This window comes from Phocoena phocoena, chromosome 16 (assembly GCF_963924675.1).
Source record: "Phocoena phocoena chromosome 16, mPhoPho1.1, whole genome shotgun sequence".
Lineage (NCBI taxonomy): Eukaryota > Metazoa > Chordata > Mammalia > Artiodactyla > Phocoenidae > Phocoena > Phocoena phocoena.
In genome coordinates this window covers 76,934,952-76,947,118 of record NC_089234.1, presented here as the reverse complement: position 1 = coordinate 76,947,118, position 12,167 = coordinate 76,934,952, and the positions used below count along the sequence as shown (strand labels likewise).

General features: G+C 35.0%; 1 protein-coding gene across 1 annotated transcript in view; it reads right to left on the bottom strand.

Moving 5' to 3' along the window:
- Positions 1-12,167, bottom strand: part of HEATR1 (HEAT repeat containing 1) — a 48,041-nt gene that overhangs the window by 31,699 nt on the left and 4,175 nt on the right. Inside the window, exons 5-16 of the mRNA XM_065893765.1 lie at positions 11,388-11,489; positions 10,810-10,950; positions 9,809-10,020; positions 9,523-9,656; positions 7,975-8,077; positions 6,954-7,064; positions 6,434-6,551; positions 5,238-5,345; positions 2,565-2,660; positions 2,039-2,127; positions 736-947; positions 275-396 (exon numbers count right to left, since the gene is read on the bottom strand). Of these exons, the coding sequence (XP_065749837.1) occupies positions 275-396; positions 736-947; positions 2,039-2,127; positions 2,565-2,660; positions 5,238-5,345; positions 6,434-6,551; positions 6,954-7,064; positions 7,975-8,077; positions 9,523-9,656; positions 9,809-10,020; positions 10,810-10,950; positions 11,388-11,489 (1,548 nt within the window). The remainder of the gene's footprint in view (positions 1-274; positions 397-735; positions 948-2,038; positions 2,128-2,564; positions 2,661-5,237; positions 5,346-6,433; positions 6,552-6,953; positions 7,065-7,974; positions 8,078-9,522; positions 9,657-9,808; positions 10,021-10,809; positions 10,951-11,387; positions 11,490-12,167) is intronic.

The window sequence follows — 12,167 nt, the reverse complement described above, 5'->3', positions numbered from 1 at the left end:
ATTTTAAATGAGAGGAAAAAAGGTTAAAAAGTAGACATTATATTCCTACTGGTCCAATATACAACCAGGATGAAATAAATTACATAAAATGTTAAGGATTTCAAACAACCTGCAAAATATACTAAACACTATGCTTTTAAAACAAAACAAAGTACTCAAGAATGGAAAAGTTATTTTAAAAAAAGAAGAAGAAGAATCTAGTAAAGCAAACACTGAGGATCCAATAAGATTATGAGAAGGAAACCCAGGGGGTTGACTTCGACAACATACCTACCATCTTTAACATTGAAGAGGGATCCCCTGAATTGATATTGTCAGCCAGCAACTCAATCATCTTCTGACTTGCTACACCAATTAGTTCTCCTGACTTTGTGCTTTTAATCACATTTTCAAGAGCTGTTTAAAAAAAAAAAAAGGAACTGAACACCAGAGGGCCCTTATGTTACTAACACTCACCTAAATATCACGTCAAGTAAAGAATTTAGGCAAAAGTCTTATAATTTTCCTACGAAGTTTTGCTTTTTCTTTTTCTTTTCATAAAATTACGAATTCTTCAGTGGGTCAGTGTCCTTTTCACTGTATACTTTCCATATTAGCAAAAATTTTAAAATATCTTGCTGGCATGTAACACAATGAACAATTTCAAATAACAATCACTGCCAATTTTGAATTATGGTTATCTTGTTTTAAAGTGTCACCTGTTCACTTTTTCTAAAAAACAACTGAATTTCTTACCTTCTTTCCAGCCTCTTAATAAAGGATGCAGAGAGCAAATTCCTGATTTTGATAAATATATAGCCATTTTCATCTCAGCAGATTCCATATCATCATTGCTGATGACCATAAATGGCAGCAGGTGCACCACCACCTGATTCGACAACTTTTCATTTTCACTCAGTATCTCTGCTTTAATTAGTATGTCTGCTGCTATCTCAAGCACGTTGTACCTAAAAGATACATAAACACATTTGGTTGAGACATATTAGAGACTTCAGTTCAGCAAAAAATCATCGTTCCATTTTTCCAGCACATTTTTCCAGCTCAACTGACACCATCCTGGTCTCTTTAACAAACACATTATTGAGAAATATCAAGATATCACTTAAAATCCATGCTAACAAAGGAGTTATCTGGAACATTAATTTTAAACCAACTCTGTCAAATCTTTCTTTTTGAGAAATCATTAGGTTAACTATAACATAAGACATATCACACTATACATCTCAACTCCACTAGAAATCAGAGATTCACTCATCAGTTCAAAAAATATTATCTGAACACATACTATATGCTAAGAACTAAATAGGACACAAAAACCTGTAAGACATGCTCTCATACTCTAAGGAGCTTAGTCACTTTTTCATGCAAAAAGCTTAGGTGCCAAAAATGAAATAACAAAAGCTCATCAAAACATTACAGAAGGTATCATGTGATTCTGAGCTTATTTTTTACTTATTTGTAATTGTTTTAATTATAAAGTGTAATGTATTATCCTTGTAAAATAGAAATACATTATATGAAGTAAAAAATTAAAGCTCCTTCCCATCCTACTTCCCAGATCTCAGTATTATTACATACATTATACACTTCTTTTTCCATTTTATTAAGAAAAATTTCAAATATAGAGAATATTACAACAAATCCATACAAACCCAAATAAAAGTGAACTTGATATAAGAATTTCAGGCACTTCCCTGGTGGCGCAGTGGTTAAGAATCCACCTGCCAATGCAGGGGACATGGGTTCAATCCCTGGTCCGGGAAAATCCCACGTGCCATGAAGTAACTAAGCCCGTGCGCCACAGCTACTGAGCCTGCGCTCTAGAGCCCGCGAGCCACAACGAGTGAGTCCATGCGCCCAGAGCCCGTGCTCCGCAACAAAACAAGCCACTGCAATGAGAAGCCCACTCGCCGCAACTAGAGAAAGCCTGCGCCCATCAACGAAGACCCAACGCAGGCAAATATAAATAAATAAATAAATATATTAAAAAGAAAAGAATTTCATTAATTTATTTGTATGAGGAGATACAAATACATACCATCCCTTATTTTTTGAAAGTTCTGCTCTTTGAAAGAGATTCAGGAGATTTGAAACTGTCACTTCTGAACTAAACTGTTGTTTGAAAATCTAGAGAGAAAAAAATACCCATAAATTTTTGCTTGCTTCAAATATGGTGCTTGTTAAACGAACTTTAAAAAATTATGAATTATAAAGAATTTATCTCCCAAGAATTCCAGTATAATTTAAAAGTTCTATGAGAGCAATTTCACAAGAGTGCCATTCAGGATCCAATTTCCCAGGATCCCTACGTGTTTACTACTGGTAAAAATTCACAAAGCACTTTTCCTTTTTAAAAGAACTTCCAAATATATAAAATTGTATGATCTAATTACTCCCATGTGCTTTCCCCAACCAGGCTTAAGTCTGTGCTCTCAACAGAACAAATTTCCAGTGAAAGAATAACTTCCAAATACGCTGCTGCCTAGAGCAGAGATTCATGTGAGAAGAGTAAGTAAAAATTTACAAACAAAACATGCACATCAATGAACAACAAATTCACTCACCTCAAATGCACTTATAGCTGACAAGACAACATCTATGCTATCATCACCTAATCGGGTTAAAATAGCTTCTTTAATGAAAGACTCATCGATACTCTCCTGAGCAATAGAAAAAAATATTAATTTAGTTGTTGCTAAAACCTCTGAAGACTTTACATTAGAAAGAAAGTATGGTTTTGTGACAAGCACTCCAAAATTCCAGTTAAGGAACACAGGTTCTGCTGCCCCAGATGTGAATTCAAAACTAAGCACACTCGCGTTGAACCAGGCAAACTCTATAAGTCCTTTTTAGATGAATAATTGTTTGGTACAAACTCTTTACAGTTTCCATTGAAAATATAATAAGATGTGCAATTAAAATACAATTTTGCATTAAAGAGTTCATCTTGTTAAAATGAGAACCTAGATTTTGGGAGAGCACAAACTAAAGAACCAGAATGTCTACGTTTAAATCCCAGTTCCACCACTTACTAGCTGTGCGACCTTGAGCAAGTTATATAACCTTCCTAGGTCTCATTATTCTCATCTATAAAACAGGGCTAATAATAATACCTACCTCAAAGGGTTGTTACAGGATCAAATAATACATATCAATACTTAAAACAGTGCTTTAGACATAGTAAGCAGTGTTAAAAGTCAGCTTTTAATTTTCACGGTTTTTACAAGGATGATGACACGTGCTGATGACAGTGCAGTCTGCCCCCAAAAGTTCATATTTTTCTTTTAAGTAACAAAAGAAAATAAAGCATAAAATCATTCACAATAACAGAAAAATAAGACTGCTAACCAAACTGAATATATCTCTACCTGTAGGTGGTGAAAAGAAAAAAAACAAGTAAATAAGCCCACAGAAAATAATTTATGTCGGAACATTGGGAGACAAAAAGTAAAATCCCTAAAATTCATAAAACTGAAGTCAAAGTTTAATGCCAAATGCCAAAATTTTCTCAAAAGCTAACAAGTAGCCAAATAGCTCAATGTGGAATTCGAGAACAGAACAGAACCTATGTCCAGACATTAACAGAGAAGGGAAAAGGAAATCAAAGCATGCAAAGACAGACATTAACTGCAATTACAATACTAAAGCCTCTAAGTTGAACGTATACACTGCCCTTCACTGAAAAAACTAACAAGTCCAGAGGAGGACAGGGTAGGACGGGATTAAGAGTAAAAGCAGGAAGGATAAGAATGGCTTCAAGAATATTAGGAGATTCCAGGAATCTCGCTTTTTATTCTAGGCGCTGAAATCTTCCTATTACAACAAAAAACAGTATTCACTGAGTTTAATTATCCAACAAATCAATGAGACAAACCTACCAGCAATTTATGAAAGAAACATAATTTGTACCAGATCAGAAATGAATCAAGCCAAGCAATATTTTTCAAATTTGAATACGTCTACCACTTTAAAAATTATGTATAACTCTTTAAAAATATAAGAGAACAAAAATATTTTTTAAATATTTTTAAAATTACCAATTGAAAAGTAAAAAAACTAAAGAAAAAAACAGTAAAATTTAAAATTAAATAAACTTAACGTGGTAATTATGATGAGCTGAAATTAAATTCTACTTGTAATATGAATCTGGTTTTAATGGCCATGACACAAGTTTAGAGTTCAGTGTGTTTATACTACTATGTGCTATGGAGAAACTAAACTCTGGTAGCATTTTTATCTAGTCTAGAAATTTTCCAAATATGCAAACGGTAGTACATGAGATGATTTTAGATATTAACAGATGAACATTCTCATTTCAAACTGTATTACCTACAATAAAATGTACATACAATTAGCACTTCAAACGCATGATTTAAAAGCTATGAAAAAGATGAAGAGGATAAAGAAGTATCAACTACTAGGTATAAATTAAGTTACAAGGATATAAGGCATAGCACAGGGAATATAGTCAAAATTTTATATTTACTTTGTATGAAGTATATAATCTATAAAAATATTGAATTACTATGTTGTACACTTGAAATATAATATTGTAAATCAACCATAACTCAATTTAAAAAAAAGAAAGCTATGTGAAAAAATGAGTCCATTTAAAAGAAACTAAAGAAAAATTAAAAAAAATAATAACATCAGTGGTCAGCTAATACAGCAAAAAATTTGCTTGAATGACTAAAGTTTGGAAAATACCGCTCTATTTGAATCACTGCAAAGTCTTTGTAAAATATCATTTTGTTCCAAAGGCTTTATTTACAAATTAAGTCAGCTTCTGTACTTACTATTAGGAGCCACCAAAATTTTAAAGCCAAATGCAACTGGCAGGTACCGAAATCATGAACAGGGCTCCAAAAGCTATCATTCTGATGTCCCCAAACACGCTCATGTTAAACTTAAGACTATCAAATTCAAATTTCAAAACTAAAAAATTCTCAGATAATTTATGACCCTCTGTAAATTAATCCATAAATCCCAGGTTGAAAAACTCTCAACTAAAGCTAACCTAATCATCTGCAACATGGAAACATACACAGGTTAAAATGGTGGCTTCTGGCGTGTATGGTCCTAAATCTCTGTCCAATGAATGCCCATATTCTTTATTAGGCTTATCTCTATAATTAAACAGTACTGATTCTAGGTGGTAACTTCAATTTCTTATTCTAGAATTACACTGCTCATCATAAGGGTAAAAACATCACAAATGAAGGCTATCTGACACAAACCTTTGATGTTGTCATGACATTTTTCAGATGATTAATGGCCAGAAGTCTCACAGGAGCAAGTGGATGATTCAGACTGAGCATCAAGGAGGTATCAGAATCTGCTAAAAACTACAGGATTCAGCACAATTACCACATGATCTCGCCATTCAATCTGAGCAGCACATGATCAAGAAGAACCAGAGAAAACCACCCCGAGCTGCCCAACTTATTCAGTAACAACCATCTAATTTCAGAAACCAAAAAGTACACCAAACTGAAAGTAAAAAGTAAAGCACAATCTTTGTCTCCAGAACAGAGTATGAGTAACAGCAGATAAAAATTTGTTTTGTAAATGTTGTGATTTCATGTATACTTGTGTCTACATGTAGGTTTAAATTAGTGAAGTAATTCTATGAAGTGATTTTGTATTCTTTACGTATATCTGATTCCAAGGTGAAAAGCACCTAAGATAAATCACTGTATTAGCGCCTAAATGAAAATATAAATCAAAAAAACTGATCACTGAAGAGAATGCAATTCATCTAAATGATGTAACAGTGACACTCAAATTAGTGACGACTTTATGTATTGATAATTAGACTACGAAGGAAGTCTATCAACATATGGTTTTGGAAATGAAATACCATTAAAGACGAAAGTCTAATTATGGAAGGGAAAAACCCAAACAATCATATGTCTCTTCCTAACATTTATTTTCAAGGCTAATTATAAGAACTACTTAAATGTCTAACTTCTAGTATAAAGACTTAGGGCGAATCACCAGAAAATTTCTGAAGTTCTAACGTAATCATGAAACAAAATCCACTTCCCTTTTCCTAATCAATGACTTAAACAGCCACACGTGGCTGGTGGGTTCTGCGCTGGAAAGATAAGGGTACAGGAGAAAGATAAGGAACACTAGAAACCTACGTTAGGCCATCTTTTGGTGATTGCTGATGAGCATCATATACAAAATTTCCAAACGCTTTTCCAGAAATAAGTATCAGGTTCACAGTTATCTAAAAATCACTGTACCCTTCTCCAATTATTTAATTCCTGACTCAGAGTCTTACTTCAGCTAACTAGGCAAACTGTATAAAATCTTCTCTCTATGAAACTTCCCAAACAGAAGTGAAGTAGCAAATTTCCTTCCAGAGCTTTTCAACTAACCACACAAATACCCGTAAGTGTCATAATTCCCCCCAAAAAAAAGTTACCTGATACTTTCCACCACTTGCAGAAAGAGAGATAAATTGGTGAAAAAGCTCCTGTTTTTTTAGGTCTGTAATTTCCTTTAGGCGTTCCTCTAATACGGCATCTAATGTTTTGGGATATCTGGGATGAAATTAAAGAGTTCATTATTCGTAACAAAGTTATTAACCACACACACCATACATGTATAAAAGAAAAAATATAATTTTTTAAATGACTGAGATTGAGACTTAAATTTTTGACAAATGGAACATATAAAACCAAATGATATTGATCAAGTTTGTTACTATGACTCTTTCAACAACAGAAAGTCTATATAAAAAAAAGTATACTCTCCATAGTCCCCACACAACCCCTATTTTCCCTTATATTTCAAATATATTTAAATCCTATAATTGTCCCTTCCTGAAAAGGAGAACAGTATCTTTACAATTCATTCACCATATTAAGTTGTGACTTGTGAATCATCTCTTTATAAAACAAGAGGTACACATTAAGAAGGGCACAAACACACACACAACTCACCTGCTTTCTACAAGTCTGATAAGTGGAAGAAACTGCTCATTAAGCAAAGATACTTTATTAGAATCGATTTCTTCCTGTGAGCTATATGAAATATACTCCTCAAAAAGAAGGCTGCAGAACAAAACAACGCAGACATGAGAGTTACTGTTTATTGAATACCTACTACGTTCTAGGTGCTTTAGAAATATTCTCTCTGTCAGACCTCTACAAGATAGAAATTAGACTCATTTTACAGATACAAAAACTCAGACTAAGAAGTCTTATAATTTGCCTGAGGTCAAACAAGAACAGCAACAAGAGGCAATCCTCAGTGAGCCCTATTGAGCCATAAAAAGTAGAGCAGGTTTTCCACCCCTGTCTGAGTCCAGAGCCAAGCTCTCAACAGTACTTTGCATATTTAACCTCATTGAATTCACAAGCCAGCTACGGGAGCAAGAGACAAATGATACGCCCACCGGATAGGTACCTGCCCAACGATACACAACGGCAAACCGAGATCCATGCAGCCTGACTGTCAGAACTTACTATTCTACTAGCCGGAGGCGATAAGATTTAAACCTACATCTGACCACCATGACTACATTCTTTTCAATGCATCGAGTTGCCCTTCAAATAAGAAAAGAAAACAGGAGGCTGAACTACCTTTACTTCATGCCAACCCTCAATATTAAGTTTCTAATTGATATTTACTGATTACCAACTGTGATGTATTGTTTCAGGCATTTTGGTCCACTTAGTACTAGGAAATTTTAAACAACCACAAATTACATGTAGTAATTACTTTCACTATTACTTTCACTATTAACTTTCCATGACCACATATAAGCACTAAAGACAAACAAGAGAAATTACATGTTCTGTTGCCACAATTATTGGACTAAGTACTTATAATTAGATGAAATGGCATGGACAAAGCAAGAAATACATTATAAAGGGATACTGGAAAACTGTTAGCCAACCCTCAAAAGTATACTAAGCCACAAAAATACAAATCAAAAGCATGTCAAAAGTAACAGCTTACCTAGCCAACAAATGGTCTAAGTTGTTCTTCAGGTATATATTTGTAAGTATGGCTTCTAAGAGTCTCCTATAGATTTGACCATCCATCTCTTCAGTTTCTTCCCCTAAGCATATACAGCAAATTAAAATTGATTGGGGAAAACTTTTCCCGCATGTGTATGCTATTAAGTTTTTTTTTTTTTTTTTTGCGGTACACGGGCCTCTCACTGTTGTGGCCTCTCCCGTTGCAGAGCGCAGGCTCAGCGGCCATGGCTCACAGGCCCAGCCGCTCTGCAGCATGTGGGATCTTCCTGGACTGGGGCACGAACCCGTGTCCCCTGCATTGGCAGGCGGACTCTCAACCACTGCGCCACCAGGGAAGCCCTATTAAGTTTTTTTACAGCAGAAAATCTTTCTACAGGAATAACTTCAAAACATATATATAACGACATCCACCTTTTTACCTATTTTCAAAAGTGTACGTCACCTGTTTAGTCATTTATATCTTTTCAAACCACTTTTGTATACATTACCCTCATTTATCCTTTACCTGAAATTCTCTACATTTTTTAAAAACAAGTACTATCCATTGTAAAGCAATTATACTCCAATAAAGATGTAAAAATAAATAAATAAAAATATAAAAAACAAAAAAAACAAGTACTATCTTGCCTCTCTCGTGAATGAAACAGAAGTCCAAAGAATGTAGTCTTTCCCCAGGCCACACTACAAGCGGTGAAGTTGGGATCTGAATCTACATCTCAATAAACTATCCTGAATACAGGCTAAACTTCATCTCAAAGCCTCCTTACCGAACCAAGAGCTGTCATCTTCCATTCCACATTTATGAATGAACATGAGCCCTGGCTTCATTACTCATCACCATCAGAACAGGAAAAGTACACTTTCACTCGTGCTAGTCATGTTTCTGAAACTCACGTTTAAACTGAGATGGAGTTAAGCAAATCTTATTTTCCAATAAATGGAAATGACTTTCTTAGTATGTCTTTCTTAGTCCAGTAGCAACAGGAGTTGCTACCAAGTATTTCTTCCTTGTCTTTCTATATTTATTGAAGGGTGAAAAACATATAATGCAAATAATCACCTTCTAATTAACTTTTGGGCTTTTTTTAAATTTGGATTTTCATGCATGAGATTTTCTTGATCTTATATTTTCAATGACTCAAGGGAGAAAAACTGTTTTGGCAACTGGATATTTATTGTAAATGAATCACTAAAGTTCATTAAATACCTAAATGAGAAGGGAAAGTTGTACTGAGTAGTGTTCTGTTTTAAAATAATTCCAGTCTTTTTCATGTAGAGACTGTGTGCGAACACATATTAAAAAAAAAAAAAAAACACTGAGCATATTACTCATTTTACAAGGATTTCCTTTAAATCTGCTCCCCACCTCAAATGTTTCTCTATTCATAAAAATAGATACATTACACAAAAACAATTAGCAGAAACTCTAAGTATCTTAAAGATATTAACAAGGATATGGTTCCTATTTTAAGAGAATCGCATCTGAGAAAGGAAGTTTCTGGACACAACATGTAAAACCACATACCTGTAACATGATTAACAATGGAGACAACCAGATGGGGAAGCATGTAACGCAGAAGAGGACTGATGTCGTATGTTTCAGAAATCCCATGAAGTAGTGTAACAAGATCAGGAACAGTACATAAGTGAGGAAATGGCCTTTGAAGAAGCAAGACATAAGATGTTGATTTCACAAGTTAGACAATGAATGACAATTTTTAAAAATAGTGTAAAATTTATCTTATGAAAAAAAACTATTCAAAATAACTTCATTCACTTGTAATTATCACTGCCAATTCAATTATACGTACTTTTTCCCCAGGCTCTCTGGCTTCTGTCTCTGCAGGAGCACTATCAAGCACCCCAATCCATCCTTGACCAGAGAGGGAATTCTGGTCAGTGTTTTGATGATCTGTGAAGCCAAGGAATTGACGAAGGTATCTTCCATGGTCACTTTCACCGAAATCTGACATATTATCATGTACGTCGCAGCTCTGTAATCTGGTAAAGATGATTTCAATCCCTAAATATATTTTAAAATATAAGGGAAAAATGACAAACTGTGTTATTTTATCCTACTTAAAATGTTACTTTACTTTGACAAATTGGAAACGTCATAAATTAGAGATTAATACAACCTAACACACACTGAGAGTCAACACTCCTCGGAAGTGAAAAATCAAGATGTTGGCCCCTTTTCCTGAGGGGACATGGAAATGAGACAAGTCTCTTGAATGACAGAAGGGATCTCAGAAGGTCTCCCAACTCAAACCTCCACAACACATCCTAAGAGGAGCCAAGGAGTCTTCTTTTATATGAAAACATCCACCTGTGTAAGGGAGACTTCTATCAGGAACAAAACAGTGCCTAATTAAAGACAATAGTTTTGGGACACTGGTGGGAAGCAAAGCAGTTCCTCCACCGGGAATCTGGGACAGTGGGAGGCAATGAGGCACTTGGGGAGAAGAAACACTGAGAAGCAGAAGTCAATGCAAACGGAATGGTAAGAGAGCCTCTGCCCTGATGAGATTTTCTAATCCGTTCTCTTTCCGCTGAGGTAACATGACTGCTAAGAAAACAGATCTGGGAGAAGATGGCAGGGCCAAACAGCCAACATTCATCCCTAAGGAGCCCTAAGATCCCACTCTGGTAAGTTTTTAAGAAGTCATATTTTTTACCTATAAATTAAATCTCATTAACCACCTGAAATAAATTGTCAATGTAAAAACATTGATGTCCACGTGAAATTTTCAAAAGCAAGAAAATTCCTTCAGGTACAAAATAATCTACTTTACACATGAGCAGGGCCAACCTTTTGAACATATGGGAACAGCTTGGCGACTATATTGTCGGATAAGTCCTCGGCGGTCACCAGAGCAGACACGATGGTAGAAGCATAGAAAGTTAAGAGCACCCTCAACTGAGCTGAGCTCCCAGGATACTCAGCAAAAACCTGGAAAAAACCACAAACCACACACAGTTTTAAGAGTGAAAGGCCAATCAGATGAAAGTATAAAAATATTTACAGCCCTCCTCAACTACTTCAGGCTGACACTTTAATTTTACCATATGTAACATTACATAAACACATCTAACAGTTCAATGAAATATGACAAGAATGAACAACCTTCCTGACATTTTTAGACTGTGTCTTTGTTTAAACAGTCACTGTAAATAGAATCTGGCCAGGAAGAGAATAATTTATTTTTGTAGAAAAACAGCTTTGCTGATGAAAGACTGATCACTGCTCATGCTCCAAAACAGCAGATCCTTTAAAAAAAGGGCACTTCTTCAAAGTCCCACCATTATTAGAGTAGGCCTTCATTTGTTTTCTGTATGAAGAGGAAGTTCTAATGGAATTATATGTTCATGAAACAATTTACTACTCACCTTCACAGATTTTGTCACCAGACTACAAATGAAATCCATGAATCCAAGATCTTTGTAGCAGTGGGTAACCAAAGTTCCTTTAGCTAAGGGCACTCCAGATTGCTATTATAGACAGAAAGAACCAGCTATTACTTAGGACATTCATCAACTCATCATTATTTTTAAAGTACCTACCAAAGTAACAGCTTCAAACTGCTGCAGTTCATAAATACGAAATATAGTCTTTCCTTATCGCTGTTGGTAAAGATGAAATTAACACATAAAATTGTGCAAACTTTAGAAATTCAAGAGAAGGCCAAGCAATGAGTGTGGATGTACTCAGTGAAAAACGCTTACTTATCACGTGTTGCATTTTGATATGTATTTATCTAAATCTGGATTCTCTAGATTCTTAGTAACTCTACTGGTTAAATTTGGTTTTTGAGCCAATGTGCTATGGTTCTGTCACTGCTTCAGAATAACACAAGTAATAGAAACAGAGAGGAACACGGTCAACTTATACTGCTCTTCCCACTGCCTAGCACTATGCATGGCATGTATTAGTGCTCAATAAATTTTGAATAAATCAATGAAAAAATAATTTGAAGTGAACTTTAATAGGTAAGGGGGGTTTGGATACCTGAAACAAGTGTGCCTAGAGAACAGCAGGGTCTGTGTGTAGACTAGGGGAAAAATAATTTTGATGTTATTAGCAGAGTGAACGTCGAGTAGTTGGATTAAGAAGCTTTATTTTAGGTTGGCCTTCTCTTCTTGAACATTCTTTAAGTTCAAGTGCTTTAC